Source organism: Montipora foliosa, chromosome 11, assembly GCF_036669935.1.
Source record: "Montipora foliosa isolate CH-2021 chromosome 11, ASM3666993v2, whole genome shotgun sequence".
NCBI classification, from domain to species: Eukaryota; Metazoa; Cnidaria; class Anthozoa; order Scleractinia; family Acroporidae; genus Montipora; species Montipora foliosa.
The window spans coordinates 42998792-43016291 of record NC_090879.1 but is presented as its reverse complement, the minus strand read 5'-3'; the positions used below and the strand labels follow the sequence as shown (position 1 = coordinate 43016291).

At 40.3% G+C, this 17500-nt stretch overlaps 1 protein-coding gene across 1 annotated transcript in view; it reads left to right on the top strand.

Moving 5' to 3' along the window:
• LOC137976243 (N-acetyllactosaminide beta-1,6-N-acetylglucosaminyl-transferase-like) overlaps positions 1-17500 on the top strand; it is a 19298-nt gene that overhangs the window by 1597 nt on the left and 201 nt on the right. The window contains exons 2-3 of the mRNA XM_068823533.1: positions 14308-14441; positions 15210-17500. The exon at positions 15210-17500 is cut by the window's right edge and continues 201 nt beyond it. Coding sequence (XP_068679634.1) covers positions 14308-14441; positions 15210-16325 — 1250 coding nt within the window. The 3' untranslated portion in view covers positions 16326-17500. The remainder of the gene's footprint in view (positions 1-14307; positions 14442-15209) is intronic.

The window sequence follows — 17500 nt, the reverse complement described above, 5'->3', positions numbered from 1 at the left end:
CGAAAGTCGTAAACAACGAGCACTTCTCAGGGCTGCGTGATATGTGGGACCTAAAAAAGCAAAACTTAACAGCAGACTATCTTGTGTGACCAAGAAAGCTTATATGCCATCTTGAGTCATCAAAACATCAGATAGGTTCATAAATGGATTTATTGGACGCATTTTTGAGGTAAGCTGTCGTCTTACTGCATGTTCTGAATTAATAATTTTCATATAAAACAACAAAGCCAACTCGTAAGCGAAGCGCTCTCGATTTCCGTTCGCAATCATTTTAAAGAACTTGCAGAGCTCTGTAAATGTGCAATTTAAATATCTCAACTCATCCACTTATAAGTCTAGGCTTTACGATTTTGTATCCTAGCGAAATAATACACTTTATATTCCATTTGTGAATGCCCGCGGATGAAAATGGTCGGCCATGTTGGATCTTTTACGGTACGCCAGGTCACGCGCGGCATTTCAAAGTTAGCCGAATTTGACTCCAAAATTTCCAAACGTGTTAGCCTTAAGTTCCACCTGTCTTTTATTCCCTTCAATTTTCGATTAGCCTTAAATTCTTTTATTTCTGCCACTTCGTCCTTAGTCTCAGTCGTTTGTAAAAAAACAATTATCCACAGTTAACGTTCTTTAATGCTCGAGTTTGCAATTATTCTTGCTAACTCCCTGTACGTACAAACCGTTCGACAATATTCAGATTTGTCTTTCTTGGTAAATTCTAGTTACGGCGCTATTTTGAATGGTGTTGAATCCTCAAACCACTTGTTTTCGATGTCACGAACCTCGGACGGCAAAGAGTTGCGAAGTTCTACCTGGTAGACTTGTCTACTTTGCCGCGTAATTGGTATCCTAGTATCCTAGTATCCGACTTCCCAACGAACTTCACAACGTGGCGCTGTAAAGTAATGTGAAAGAGACTGTAATTAGAAAAATAACACACAAGGCGGTAATAAACATTGTGAAACAATGCATTTTAAATTATTATAATTATTATTATTATTATTATTATTATTATTATTATTATTATTATTATTATTATTACTGATTCTCACCAGTTGTTCCCCTGGGTAATGTAGCTTAGAGACACAACACTTTCCGTAATAGGTGAGCAGTTCCAAGGATGGTCGATAATTGTACACTTCCAAGGAAGTCAGGTACATTTAGCTTGCCAGACCAGGTCTTTGAACCTGTTGATATGCTTCCAAGAGCACCAATCACGATAGGTATTATTGTGACTTTCGAGGCTCCATGAATACTTCTGATTTCAAATGCTAGTTCCTGGTACTTTTCAACCGTCTCCTCTTCAGTTCTGGTGATGTTCTGGTCCGCTGGCACAGCTATGTCAATAAGTGTCCATTTCTGTGTGCCTTTTTGCACTAGAGTAATATCTGGCCGATTATCTTTTAGCACTTTGTCTGTGTAGATAGTCATGTTCCAGGTAATCCTCACTTCTCCATTTTCTGCGGTTGGCATTGGTTGATGGTCATACCACTTGTCAGTTCACTCTGTCCCATACTTCCTGCACATCTCCCAGTGCACCCGCATGGCCACCTTGTCGTGGCGCTTCCTATACTCTCTCTGGGCAAGTTTCTTGCATCCACTGACAATGTGTCGTACTGTTTCAGTGGCATCTCCACACAATCTACACAATGGTGTCTCTGAGGTCTTATCTATGCTGTACTTGATCGAGTTTGTTCTTAAAGCCTTTTCCTGAGGAGCAAGAACCAAACCTGCCTCCTTTTTTAAGAATCCGTTCCTGAGCCATCTACAAGACTCCTCTCCAGCTTTATCTGATATTGGTTGGACAAACGCACCACGTAGGGCTTTCTCCCAGTTTTTAACTTTCTCGTCTTTTCACCTCCTCTCATAGTCCTGCATATTCTCTTCTTCAACAATCACTTTCTCCTTCAACGCAGCTTAAAGCATCCACTCTGTGCTCTCTCTTAGGTAGCCATGAAGGGATTTCCTCTCCCTTCTTACACACTCCTCGATGCCGATCAGTCCTCTTCCCCCTTCCTTTCTCGGCAGGTACAGCCTCGCAACATTACTTCTGATGTGTAGACAGCCATTCATTGCCAAGATCTTCCTAGTTCTTCTATCCATGTTGGCTACCTCCTCAATTGTCCAATCCCCAATCCCCGCACTGTAGCGTACTGCACCTACAGCCCAGGTGTTGATGCCATCGATCAAATTTCCTCAATTGCGTTTTGATCTACACAACTTCTTGACACTTCTGATATACTCCGATGTTATCTTGTCTTTCGTCTGGTCCAACTCTAAGATGCCGAGGTATTCGTAGCCTTCCTCCTCTATTTCCTCAATATGCTGGTCGTGGGGTAGTTCTATTTCGCTACTGCCAACTTGTCTTCCCCCTCTCATTTCTAGGACAGCACACTTGTCTAGCCCAAACGACATCTTAATGTCTTGCGAGAAGATCCTTACTACTTGAACAAGTGTAGACTCACTTGTTCAAGTAGTTTCAAGTAGTTTGAAGTAGTTTGCTAGCTCCGTACAGCTTTAGATCATCCATGAATAGTAGGTGGTTAATGGGCTTCATGTCCTTTGCCAGTTTGTATCCAGCTCTCATTTTTCGTAGTACTAGGGTCAAGGGTAACGTAATCACTATAAACAGTAGTGGTGACAAGGAATCACCTTGAAAAATGCCTCTCCTAATGTCCACCTGCCCGAGAGCCTTTCCTCCTGATGTCAATACTGTCTTCCAGTTCACCATGCTGTTGCTGATTATAGAGATCATATTCTTGACAGCCCCAACCATCCACCATAGCATATGACTTCTTGTATTCCACCCGAGCCATTGACAAGATTGTCAACCTTCTCCGGCAGTTCTTCAGGATTAGCTTGTCTAGAAGCAATTGATCTTTAGTTCCTCGGGATCCCTTCCTGCACTCCTTCTGTTCATCTGTTAGCAGTCCATTCCTTTCCAAGTGATGGTATAACTTCTCTCCCATAACTCCTGTCAAGAGCTTCCACACCATAGGTAGCAGTCTTCCCCTGACCATCCACTCTGGCACATTCCCTTTACATATACAGTCTTGCAAGCATTCTTGCAATCTAGCGTGCAATCCTGTCATTTTCTTAAACCAGAACCCCTGAAAAAGATCGGGGAAGGCTGCTTTCTCCATTTCTAATATCCTCCACAGTGATGCTGATATCTTCTTGCATCTCTGTTGTACTTAAGTCCACCTCTAGCCAAGAAGATCTCTCATTGTGACCGACTTCCTCCGACCAGATCTTGCTCCAGAAGGAGGTTGCTTCTGTGGGATCAGGTAACACCGTCTAACCTCGTTCCTTTCCATCTAGTGCACGGTTTTGTAGAACAGCTTCTGATTGGTTCTAAACAGGTGGTTCTGTTTGAACTGTTGACATCTCTCGTCCTATCTTTTTATCTTAACTCCACCTGCCTTGATCTTCTGTTTCAACATGCATGAGACTTTCCCTCTCTCTTTGTTTCAGTCTCATGTTTCCTCTTCGGACTTCCTTTCGATATCCCCTCAATCCTTCTCTTCCAGAATGGCTCTTCAGTTCTTCTCCCTTTGCTCTCTTTTATCATTCCCATTCTTTCTGTAGTAACATATGCAGCTGCATACATTAAAGAATTCAGTTCAGTTGAAGTCCTGAATTTTTCAGGCTTCTCTACGCAGCTTCTAAAAATCCGTTCATAACTTACTAAAGAATTATTTTTAGCCTCTTTTTGTAATTCGCAGTTTGGAGGACAACAGATAATGCAAGAAAGTGTGATAATTTATAATGCACTCCTTTACTCTGTCATCCAGGGTGTTGAGTTCCTTTATTTTTAATTTTAGTACGTTCCTTTTTTATTACCGTTGTGTAATGGTTTTATCTGTTTCACACTAGAGATGTTTAATCAAAACTGAAAAATGTGATCATCATTGAAAATATTTCATGTACGAGACGATATATTTGACCGAAAAGCAAAAAGCACGTACAATGAAACACGTAAAAAAAAAAACTACTTCGGATCAATTCTAAATCCAGACTTTTGAGATTCATCACTTCAGCGCTTTTTAATTTTGGGAAAGGATTTGAAAAAAAGCTGTTTTCCATGCAAAGATGATGCACAACAATTACCATACATGACAGTTTAGCCCAAATGAAAATAGTTCGGTTTCCTGCAAATTTCACAGCAGAAAATACACTATTGTTAGCACCTTTCCTAAGCGAAAAACACGGGGTGCTGCAGTCCGTTGAAAACAAACACCACAGAGCCAGGTACCCTATGCTTTCGCCCGGCTCTCCGGCACCCCGTGTTTTCCATAGACCCCTGCACCCCGTGTTTTCCACGGACCCCGGTACCCCGCGTCCCAGCTTTTCCACCAAACCGGAATAATCCGGTTCTTTTAGACTTTTTTACATGCACGGTTCGTCCTTGTGTCCCTAGGGACAGAAAAAGCCTGTCAAAACTGCATTGGGATGGTTTCTATTTTCTCAACTCGTCTCTGATTCATGCTATGGTAGTCGGTCATTCCCGACCTATTCTCAAGTTTTATAATTTTTTTTCCCTTTAATCGAGAAAAATCCGTGGAAAGGACACTGGTGGCTCAATTGGTTGAGCACTGGGCCGCCACGCGGCCGGACCAACACTCAGCGTCTTTAAATAACTGAGGAGAAAGTGCTGCCTTTGTAATTTCATGCGCAAATGGTTAGACTTTCAAGTCTTCTCGGATAAGGACTAGAAATCGTAGGCTCCGTCTCACAAATATCTTCCGTGTTCATTAGTTCCTTGTGGGATGTTAAAGAACCCACACACTATTCGAGAAGAGGGGGGATGAAGTTCCTGTTGTAGTGGCTGTCCTCTGTGTGTATATGGGTGGATGGGTATAGCAGGTCCACATCAGCTGAATATCCAAAATAATCCAAAATAACTAGCAAAAAAACTTAAAGAACTTTTGAATTGTCGGGAAACGGTAAAGTATCGTCAGAGTCCTTTGTAATCGTGTTACTGAAAAACAGAGAGTGCTTTTTCTCATCGCTATTTTGAGGGCTGGCGGCAATGTACATCTTTTTATTTTCTGCGATTCCTTTTTCCTTTAAAAGGAACTGGGCATCCAGCTGAGATACCCGAGTTTTAGTCCGGCTTCTCAACAGGATGCCCCAGCCGTTTTTTGGTTGCTAAAAGCGTGCGGCTCGTTATGGGACGTTTGTCTTCCGTAAGTTTAACATACTTGGTACATTTTATCTCCTTAATTAAGGCAGCGACTTCGAGGATTTAGTCCAAAACATGCCAAAAATATGATATAATATATTGTTACGTTTAAGTTGATTGAAATTTGTGAACAAAAAAATTTCTGATTGGAACACTGGGTGCTTATAAAAAAGTCCTCATTCCCCATCTGCTATTTCGCTGCGTTTTAACATGACCGATGTAACGCTGTCTTTACTTCCTCATATCACATGTTTATCGGAAATATTAAAGTTATTCGATGTATTATGTGATCTAATTAATATATGAGGTATTGCAATCACGTAACGTAGGATAACGTATAGATTTAGCCAAGCCTAAAAGCGGACCTCCTGTTTGGAAATAATTATGCATCTGCATAAAGTACAAAATTGATCCTCATCAGAGTATACAGCTTACAGTGATCAAACACCTCTGAGCTGACAGCAGTAAACAAACAAGCCTTGCAAACAATAGGACGCAAACGATTCACATAAAAAGCCCGCACTTTGACATCGCCGTCAACATCTGTTTGCAATGGTTTTTGCGCGCATCCTACATTGTGCTTGTTTTTAAAGCTTTTGCGTTGGTCCGCTTTCACTTTTTCTGTGCTGCTTCTCCTGTGTTTGATGAGATCGATGTGCACGTCCTTTTTCTGTTGAACATGAAGTCGATCCAGTCCGAAAACATGCGTCAAAAATCCGAAGAATATTAGTCACAATGAAGTAGTGTGGCCGAGTGGCTAGGACTTAAGCGGGAGATCCCGTATTCAAGACCGCGTTCTGACTCACTCATTTTACAGTTCGAAATATTTTTTCCATGCGAGTTTTTAGTTAGCGCTTTCGATAGTGCTCTGACAAGAAAACAAACCATTTTCTTCAATACCAAATGAAATATTCCAGTAGTTACGATTTATCCAAGGGTCAGGATGTCTGCGTCATAATCGTAAAGCGCTACATCCGTTTCACTGAACGGTAGACAAGAGCACCCAAGGAGAAAATTAGCGAAAATCCTTTGAGGGACATTTCTAAGTTCCTTGTAATGTATAAAGACTCCCTAAAGAAATGTTTTTATCACCTAGAATAATTTTATCTGTTCAGATATCTTAGCTGAAAATTGGAGTGTCCCAAGATATAAGGGGGCGATATCTTCATTTCAGAAATTGCAAGCTGAACGTTACCTTGTAAGACCTTCCCGGCAAACCATTTGATCATCCGAAACTGCTGGTGACCGTTGTAACTGCCAAAAGTTGCAAAAATATCCCTTCCGAAAACGCAAGAGACTACGTTTCCCTTGTTGCGAATCTTTCAGGTGATGCTTTAGTAAAGAAATCTATAGCTGTTTGGCTACGTTCGTAGAACCAATTCTTAGAACAGTTTGACTCTCCCGAACACATATTTCACCGAAGATTATCGTTGGGTACCCCTTGGTAGAGACCTCTGAAGGTACACGGTAACCTTAAGAATGTATCTTGATTTTGTGTCAATTAATTGCGCGAATTTACGAAAATAATTTGAATTTCTAATTTTGAAAAAATGAAATATGTTACCAGTTATTTAATATGAAGATTCAATCCAATTCAAAAGGAATTACAGACTAAATTTTCGGGGATCATGCGTTGCTATTAGTTCTACAGTAGCTTTGCCACGTTGTTTGACCGATAAAAACCCTCACAAAACACGACATACCTTTCATGAAACAGATAACAACGACGATATGAAAGCTGTAACAGGTACTGATGGCTTAAATATGAATCATCACTCAACCTCTAGCGAAACCAGGTGTTTGACAGTAGAAATTCTTTCGTATACCTCCGATTTCGCGAAACAAACGAAGAGAACACAAAAAGTGACAACGACCATGGCTTGTGGATGACGTAGAATGAACATGTGGCCACAAAAACATCCCGTTTTATTTTCTTTTTAAAAAACCTAGCCAATGATAACAAACGTTACAATTGTGGATAAGAGTTAAAAACAAACGGACTCAATTTTATAACGTGGTCTGCCCTGCAGGGGGCATCCCACGTAATGATTACTGCAGAATTTCCGACAAGAGGTTTGAACTCGGCCAAAATCCCATACATTCACTGTAATTTAAGCTGCGTTTTCCCGCTGACCAAGACCATATTTGGTCAAGTATTGTAGATGATGAAATATCCGGTGAAGTTTTAGCAACCCTCAATATTCCCCACCCGGGATTCCCCTCTGTACTTTAAGTTCAAGCCAAAGTTTTTGGGGGCACTTAAGCGTAGGAATTACAGATAGTTTGCAAAGTAAAGACTGCACTGTTGTTTGCGTGGAAGCATAGAACGATAAGGAGAAAAGGGCTGGGAGGAAACGTTCAGAGTTATGTGATGCATGGTTGTCGTAATGTCCTTAGGCCAGTTTTCAGACAGTGCTAAATGAGAAGAAATGAAGTAATAATTAACTAAAATGTGTTTGGTATATATCATATATATCATATATCATCTCATTCAAGTTACATGTATGGAGTTAAATGTTTTCATACAGGGACATGTGGCTGAATACTTTTCTCACTGGGGGCCATCATGTACGCCCCTTATTTCCTAGAGATTCAAGCTGGAAATTCCAGTACATCTATTGTTCTACAGGATGGCCTTATTTGCATAATTGTTACCATTTTGGTATAAATAAGATTGTTTTATCCCCTTTATTTCTCTCTTTGGCTTTGAACGAACTTTGGGCGTTCGACCCTCCCACCTCCCTGCAGCGATGGCCTGCGTGTTGCCATGGCTCCTACTCCTTCAGCCTTGTGGCTCGCCTCTTCTCATAACTTACTTCTGCCCGGGGCGTTTGGGAGTGAGGGTTCCAGGTGATAATTTATTACTAGTGGTTGAATGTATATAATTGATATAATTATCATTATTTATTGTATTAATTCATTCATCAACCCCAGCTTTTCTCTGCTACCCTTTCAAACCCTCCCAGTGCTTTCAGACGGTTGAACACTTCATCAGGATTTACACACCTCAATGTGACCTACATAGTGCGTTTCTGTTGCCTCCTGTCACTCATGAATTATTAATGAACTTTACATAACAGATTTAAATGTGAACAACGATCGCACCCATATTTTTGGATCATGGAATGTGGACTTTAGACTGCGGAATTGAACTGGGTGCTGACCAAGATATTGCAACAACAATTCACTGAAAGACTGTGAACTTTAAAGGAAACCAGCTAAAAATCTTTCCAACAAATTAAAGTGTAGGCTACCCATAGCCTCCATGTTTGAAAATGGATTGCCAGTGTTTTTCCACTGTTTCATGATTCTCGGGCTCACCAAGCAAGTGCATTGCACAACAGCAAAAGATCTATAGAGAGTACTGACGATGATCGCAAGTGCTCTGTCGCGTTGAATAACACATTTTTTGTGTTTCTAGATCTTGGCAACGGTTTCAATTGCAGTTTCATCTGCACTTGCAATTCCCCACAGCCCGTCCTTCATGAATTTCATTCAGCACTGGATATTCCGTGTTCCATAATTGCGGGTTGACTTTTATATACCGGACTAAAATGGTCAAGAACAAAGGAACCATTATTATTCGAGTTAGGCCTTGCTAAAAATTAGGTATTGTTATGTTCGCTTTGTTCTTTTGTTTCACAGACATTAATAATTTCGGATCCCGTATATGAAAGACTATCCATAATTGCACTCGTTCGACAATGCAATCGTACCCGTCTTCGCCTCTGCCATGTTTTCTTCACATTTGCTTGCACCGACAACATATTACGTAAAACAAAAGACAGAAAACATGGTACCTGTAATAACACCCTGATATATTTTTAACGACCACTCAACTTCTATACAGCAATCGGACTTTAAATTTAAGATTACCGGGCCCATAACATTTACAGTTATCTGAATAACGAAAGAAAAACAATGCTCAAGACGTAAACAGAAAACGAAGTCACATAGAAGCGAGACTGTGACGTCACAATAATAACACTTCATTAATTAATTGAAGCTATGATCCTCGCAGTTATGAACGCAATTTTTGCAATTGCGTAAAGAAGCCTGAAAAATTCAGGACTTTAACGGGGTTTGAACCCGTGACCTCGCGATACCGGTGCGACGCTCTAACCAACTGGGCCATGAAGCCACTGACGTTGGGAGCTAGTCATTTGTGGGTTCTAATGTTTCCGTGAGGAATGAATCAACCATGAAATGATATATGAAATGGATCATACATGAACTGCCCGTTGAAGTCCTGAATTTTTCAGGCTTCTTTACGCAATTGCAAAAACTGCGTTCATAACTACGAGGATCATCGCTTCACTTGATTTCATATCCGCAGTTCATGTATGATCCATTTCATATATCATTTCATCGTTACTTCATTAATTCTTTTAAGAAATGGTTATATTCGATGACGTTACGTGGCAACCCTTGACAACCTCGGTGTTAACCCGCTTTGGCAGATAAACAGCACTTCTTTTAGGCAGAGAATAACTTCTGGGTTAGGCACTGATCTCTAGTGATTAGGTGTAAGCGCCGGCACGAAATGACTAGATTTCATAAATTGTTCTGGTGACACCATATTTAAAGTTAGTGAAAGAAAGATCGTTTGGTAATTTATATACACGAGACTAAGTGTTTCACCTTATTTTGGAGTATCCATTATGTTCACAGCCATAAAGAAATTGGGATTTTGACAAGGCAATACCGCATTCTATTGGCGGCTAATTGGAAGAAAAATGTATTTCTTTTAGGTGTCTAATTAGGTTGCTTGGTATTAATTCCCATTGGGATAATTAGGCCTTTATATACCACTCCTCGTGAATGTCACACCACTTGACGCCGACCAGTTTACTCGTTTTTTCCATACTATTTTGTATTGTCGTTTTAAGTAATGGTCCGGCTAAGAAGCAGGCAGAAAAACAATAGCCCGCGGCAATAGCGTCGGTTAGTTAAAATGTGCCAACATTTTTAATCAAATTAAGTTCGGCTGTTCCCATTGGTGTAAGCAGCTAAAAGCGCGAAATTTGAATTTCAATGAAAAATGTAATCGACTTGCCGTCTAAAAAATTAGATTCTGTTTCGTAGAACAAATCATTATGCCTTCAAAAACTATGTTTGTAAATATCGTCAAGATTCTATGCGCCATTTGCCGATTGGCGAATGGCGCATAGAACAATGCCCAAATTTGGCCGAGAGACAGAGATCAAGGGCATGGGGAAGAAGAAATCCAAAAAAGGTTTTTTTTCATTTTTTTCTCATCTTTTTTCGACATTTTCCGATATTAGCCAATCAGATGCCTCGATTGGAGCAGCAGCTTCTAAGTACTTTTGCCGCTGGGCTGCCTGCTTCTTAGCCGGACCATTACTTAAATAGCGTATGACTTTTTTCTTATATTCCTTGGCTTGTAACCTGTATCCAGTGTGTCCCCGGCTCAGTTTTTTGTAAATAAACTCGACCATTGCTGCCGGCTCCCTCCACTATTTGTTTGTTACTTGTCTCTTCTATACATATAATAGAAATGTTATCTATTCGGCTGAGCGAAGCGAAAGAGAATAGAATATATTATTGTATTGGGCGGAATCGCTCTGCGGTATTGGCCGAGAATATATTATTTTATATAGTAGAAGTTGCAAATGGCAAGTGAAATGTTGCGAGCAGCAGATACTGGGAAAACAAAAAAGTAATGGTTTTGGGTACGATTTTCAACAGGATCTAGGAGACCTAGTACTCTGATTCCAAACGCTGCAAAATCTTCATTCCAGCTTCTGGGCGTTGGCAAAAAAGATGAAGACAGCAACATACATACATACTTTATTGAACCTCCCCAAAGGGGCTTTTCAGGAACAATAATAATTATAAAATAATAATTTACATAATTATTTAAATTATTTACAAGATTAAAATAACCAATCATCACTATCAATTACATAACTACTTATCACGATATCAATCACTTCCTAAAAAATCCCTTAGCAGTTTGTTCCTTAAACGCTTCTTAAAGATTATTTCGTTGCTACAAAGTTTCAAATTAGATTCCAAGGAATTCCACATGCTAACAGTTCGGTAATAAAAAGTTCTCTGTCCAGAGGCAGTTTTAAAAAGAGGGATATTTAAAAATTGGGAACTCCTGGTTGTATAACTATTTACATCAGAACGTTTGGTGAAAATAGTGCTCAGGTATTCAGGGGCACGACAATTCATACATTTAAAAGCCAAAATGGTATTTCGATAATAAAGCTGACTGGATACTGGAAGCCACTTAAGGCGTTTCAGTTCAGGCGTAACATGATCATATTTCCGAATTCCACTTAGTATTCTACACGCAAAGTTTTGTACCGATTGTAGTTTGTCGATATTTAACTTCGAGCAGTTGGCCCACACGTTCGAACAATAAAACAATTTGCTAAAAACTAAGGCATTAATAACTATCAAAAGGGTCTTTCTATCGAATGCATGTTTGACGCGGTTAATCTGCCCGAGAGAAGACATGCATGACGAAACGGTCTTAATAATGTGATTGTTGTACGATAAATGAGGGTCCAATAACACTCCCAGGTCCTTTGCAGTTTCACTAGGTGATAAGTCCTTCCCTAATAAAGATAGGGTGATATCTTGAAGCTTGGGTAGCACTTTTCTGGTACCAAACACCATAAGTTTGGATTTATCAGGATTTAGCAGTAAATAGTTTCTGAAGCACCAGTTACACACTTTAAATAAATCTTCATTCATTTCTGCCACGGCAATGTCTTTGTTCTGAAGCTTGAAGGAGACTTGAAGCTTTGTATCATCTACGTAGCTATGAGAGATGCATTTCTGTGGAACAGCAGGAAGGTCGTTTACATAAATGCTAAAAAGGAGTGGGCCCAGGATGCTACCTTGTGGGACACCACTACTTAGTGGCAGGGACTCGGACAACGTAGAGTTTATCCTTACAACTTGCTGGCGATCACTGAGGTAACTGCGAAACCACTGGAGACAGGTGTTAGAGGCGCCAACATCCTTCAACTTAAGTAACAGAATTTCATGACTGATGCTATCGAAAGCCTTGCTCATATCCAATAACACCACTGCCGTCAGTTCACTTTTATCAAAGCCGCTAAGTATTGCATCCGTAGATTTAATTACTGCTGTTTCGGTTGAATGCCATTTCTTGTTGGCACTTTGGTTCTTTGACAGCCGTTCCTTAGAGGTTAGGTAAAAATTAAATTGATTATGAGCAACCCGTTCGCAAATCTTTGAGAGAACAGGTAAAAGGGAAATAGGCCGATTATTGTTCGCTTGTTCATGATCACCATCTTTGGGAATAGGCACAACTTCCGCTATTTTCCAAGAAGAAGGAAAAGTTGAGGAGCCAAGAGAGGAATTAACTATAGATGTAAACTAGACTTTGTTGAAGATGAGGAAGCATTCATTTGTATATCCAGATCGTCGTTGTAGATGTGACGTTAAAGTTAGCCGTTATGGCGATCGAAGATGTCAAGTCACATGAACACGATCTATTGGAGAAATATATCTTCGGTTTTACGTTATTGTAAATGCTGGCGTTCGAACACACCTTTAGCTTATTTTCATGGATCATATTTAACGGTGAATAATAACCGAGACAAAACGGCTTGCGGCCATTTTGAAAAAAACCGTTTAGGTGATTACCGTGTGTAATCCCCTCAAGAACAACCACTCAACGCAGAGAGTTTTCAATAATCAGCTATGTAATTATTGCTGCCGCAGTGAGTGAGACTGAAGCCAACGAACGGGGTAACTCTCTAACCGGGAGAAGAACACATTTTTTTCAAAGCGCAATGGATTGTGGTCAAAGGTGCAAGGAATTATGGCTATGCGCGAATCTTCCATTTCGCTTCTCGTTTCCCCAAACCACAGATAGTTTACAATGTCACGCAACAAAAAAATTAATTCGAAATCTTTCAATGAAAAGGTCAAGAACTTGGAATGTTGTAGGAAACAAATCTTTAAACCACTTCTCCAATTCTCAGGTCTGTGCAGTTCATCGTTTCTGAGTTCTTTGTAGAGTTTTGTATGAAGACGCCATGTGATCCACTAACATGGCTTCCGGTAATCAAGGAAAACTGGAGTTCACTTTGCGATGAAAGCGCTTATTTCTCGCTCATGAAATAAAAGATATGTGTATGAATACACCTCCTTATGTACTTGAAAGGCTCAAACTGCTGAGATTCATAAAAATAGACATTTTTTTCAACCAAATACAAAGAGCGTTGTATCGTGGTGTCACGCGAGGTGACGTTTGGGAAATTCGAAATGCTGTATTTTCAGCCTTATTTACACTAGCAAGGAGTTCCTTGAGAAGTCCACTTATAAAGGAAAACTTGCCGACTGTATACACTGCCAAGTTTTCCTTGAAACATCTTTCCTTGAAAAGTTTTCCTTGGTAGTGTAAATGAAAAATATGACAAGTTTTCATTGACAAGTGCACTTGACAAGTAATTTACACTATCTAATATCGTCCTTGACACGTTTTTCCTTGACGAGTGTCCTTGTTCAAAAACTAGCATGCCAGTATTTGAACAACGACACTTGTCAAGGAAAAAAATGTCATAGTTTTCCATTTACACTGCCAAGGAAAAATTGACAAGGAAAAGTTGTCAAGGAAAACTTGCTATTGTAAATGAGGCATTAGAAACGAAGGACCTCACGTAACTGGAAACTTGAAAAACGATTTATTTTTAGGTCATCTTCCACTTTCTTTAGAAAAGAAATTCAGAAGATCTAGCGATTTTTATCTCAGAATTTAATGACCTCACTGTAAAAAAACATTTACTGTTTTCTCTCTACTCGGAGGTCCAGCTGGGGGTCTAGTGTGGGGGTCCACGTTTTGTACCGTCCCTGCACAAAACCTATTAAAATCTCCCCACAATTCCACGTGGGAACCGTCGTTAAATTACTGCAAGCATAATTGAACATCTCCCTTAGCAACATTTCTGCCGTTTAGGTAAACTAGTACTAATGGCAGTTATGATGTTAAATATATAATTATTTGCGCTAAAACGGCAACATTCCACCTCTTACATTTTCCTTTATTATTGATTCTATGTCTGTTATCGCTTCTTCTCTCAACCAATTTTGTTTTGGCATATTTCCTTCCTTTGCAGAACTCACGAAAAGTATTCCAAAAGGCTGCAAGAGGAGAACCACAAGAAGATTTGTACCTTTTCTGTGCATTTTCTTCGTCGGAATATACATTGTCTGCACACCGGTGTGCCAGTACCTCAAGAATAACAGAAAGGTAATGCTTTTTTCTAATAAATTATAATACGAAAAGGTTATTGGGCGCGTGGTGCGCCGAAGGAGATTCCACAGCGTGGCACATTTGAGTCACAAAAACAGTGTTCACCAACCGTTTCTTCAAGGTGTCTTTTCACTTGACTGCAAAATTTGGAACACCCTTTAGTGCTGTGTTAAATGTCGTCTCGTCAAAATAAGCAAACTACCGCTTGACAAAACTCGCTTCAAATACCGACCTTAGTTTCTATCTACGAATTCCAAATCGTTTGCAAGAACGAGTTTCTAAATTCACTTCGCATACTTCAGACAATCAGTTGCTGACAAATTATAGTTCTTAAAACCTCCTTACGACCCGAGAAGAGAGGGTTCTGCGGATGCGATGGGCTTGTAATTGAACTCCTGGATACTGTCTAATTGTATATAAAATCAAGAGGTAGTTAATCCTGCGTTGGCAGTAGGGTTTAGCTCCAGAATATATATTAAAGATTCAACCTACGTTGCAGGAAACAAGTAAAACCAAGGAGCATAAACCAAATGATGTAACTACGAGATTAAAGGTTTGGTTCTTTGGCCTCATCCAAGAAAAAAGCACGGCTTTACGTCTTTCAAATTTACATGAGAAGAGAGAGCCAAAAGAACAAACCAACTCAATCCTCACAGGACACCGAACCCAGGAATTCAACCCGGGTGACTTTGTTGAAACATTAGTACAGTACAGCTGCCTATGTTAATACGCACAGTTTTTATATGCTTTTTCTCTTCTCCACAGGAACCCACAACGTGGTCGGAATGCGAGCGGATCATTACAAAAAATTCTTGGTGTTCCTTTTCCAAATTCGAAAATTCGTTTTGCGCCGATAAAAAACCAACAGAAACAGAAGTGTATTCCCGTTATGAAGAAAAAGGTTGCAATGATGTAAAAGAGGAATTTTTCCCTCATCCCTCTCCCACGCAAGAAGAAAAAGACTTCCCCATTGCTTATGCAATGGTTGTATTCACAAACGCAGATCTTGTAGAGAAGGTTTTACAATCCATCTATATGCCTCAGAATGTTTACTGCATACACGTGGATGTCAAATCATCTGAAGCATTTCGAAAAGCAATACGAGCCATGACTGCTTGCCTTGACAACGTTTTTCTGACTGATAAAGCTGTCGACGTGATATGGCCTCATGTTAGCATTCTTCACGCGCAAATTAACTGTCTAGGGGATTTAATGAAGAGCTCAGTAAAATGGAAATATTTTATGCATGTTACTGGGCAAGAGTTACCCCTTTACAATAATGCCGAAATTGTGCGAGCGCTCGCCAATCTGAACGGCTCCAACAACATCGAGAGTTATGCTGTTCCAATCAATCATTGGCATCGATATATGTATTCCCACAGAGCTGACAAGGTGGAAGGAGGCCAGTTTCATGCGAGATACTCATGGCGAAGGACGAACGTTGAGAAACGTCCTCCACCATGGGGAATTCGCATCAAGAAAGGGTCCAATTTTGTAGCACTCACACGAGAAGCAGCGAGTTATATTCTTTATGATAAAGTAGCGATTGATTTTTTGTCCTGGCTCAATGACACTTCTTCGCCTGACGAGGCATTCTACTCATCCCTTCACCAACACCCGGGATTCCCAGGTGGTATCTATGGTAGCCAGCCGGAGTGGATAATGCGCGCTGTGAGTTGGGAATATACAGGTGATGTTTGCTTTGGGCAATGGATCCGGGAAGTGTGCTGGCTCACGACAAGAGACCTAAACTGGGTACTGGGTGCAAATTTTCGCAAGAAAATCTTTGTCACCAAGATACCATTTGACCACAGGGATGATATTGTTAAATGTTTGGCTTTAGCACGCTCGATAAGAAGGTATGGGCAGGTACTACTTTAATTAGCTACAATCCTCGCCAAAAATCCTTGAAACACCCCTTTCCCCTTGACAGTGTTGAGGCGACATTTTCCTCTTTGACTGGCTACACCAACATTGAAAAAGGGAGGGGGACGAAAACGGTGCGAGAATGTTCAAAGTGTTTCAAGGTTTTTGTCTAAGATTGTAGTTCGTCTTAAGGACGTTCGCTCGAAAATTTTCTAACATTGATTTTTTTCTTCAAATTGTACCATTGAAAGATGATGAGTTAGTGATGTCAATGGCGGGTCACCGACTTCGTTTGGGAGAGAACTTGCCCGGAAGAACACCCTAAATCTGAAAAAAAAAAAAAAATCCGGCTTCTTTAGCGAGTAAGGCCACACTGTCTGTAAGGTCAAAAATATTGTAATTACATCTTTGAAGTGAAATGTTCTATACCAAACATTGTTTAAGTGGACCCATCAAGTGAATTTAGTTAACTGTTGAGGTTCCTTAAAGAACAAGTTCGCATTTAGCGACTATAGTTTCATGCGCCTCGCAGCGGCAAGATTGCAGGGTTCCATATCCCTAGGACAGAAATCTTGAAATTTTTTTAACTTCCCACATTGACTTTTAGTTTATTTTTGGACAATGTGGAGATAATTGTAAATTAAATATGTCTCTGAAAAGAAAAGTAGGGGTCCCCGAACATTCAAGATCACGATACCTACAGATTCAATACTAGATTGTTAAAAGACTCACTGGTATATCGAGGCTCAGTGGTATGGAACCTTGATAAGGTAAAGTCACTGCTTACGAGCCAGAAGGCCCATCAGGCCGGCGCTTATCTCCGGTTTCAGTAGCATTAAGCGACTAGGAGTATTTATACTCCCCCCTGGATGGGATGCTAGTCCATGGCAGGGTTACCCCCAGCATTACGCCGGTACCCAATTATACACCTGGGTGGAGAGAGGCACCGTGAGAGTAAAGTGTCTTTCCCAAGAACACAACGCAATGTCCCCGGCCAGGCCCCGAGCCCGGACTTTGATAAACATCATGTAAAAAAATGTAGGTAGTATTGACCTCAAGAGACTTCTTAGATTACTCAGGAGAAATGATCACTTCAGGAGCCTTGCTTTCACTGGTTTATCGTGTTCAACAGTTAGGAAGAAATTAACTGATAACACGTATTTTTAAGTAGAAAAGTAACAAAAAAAAAG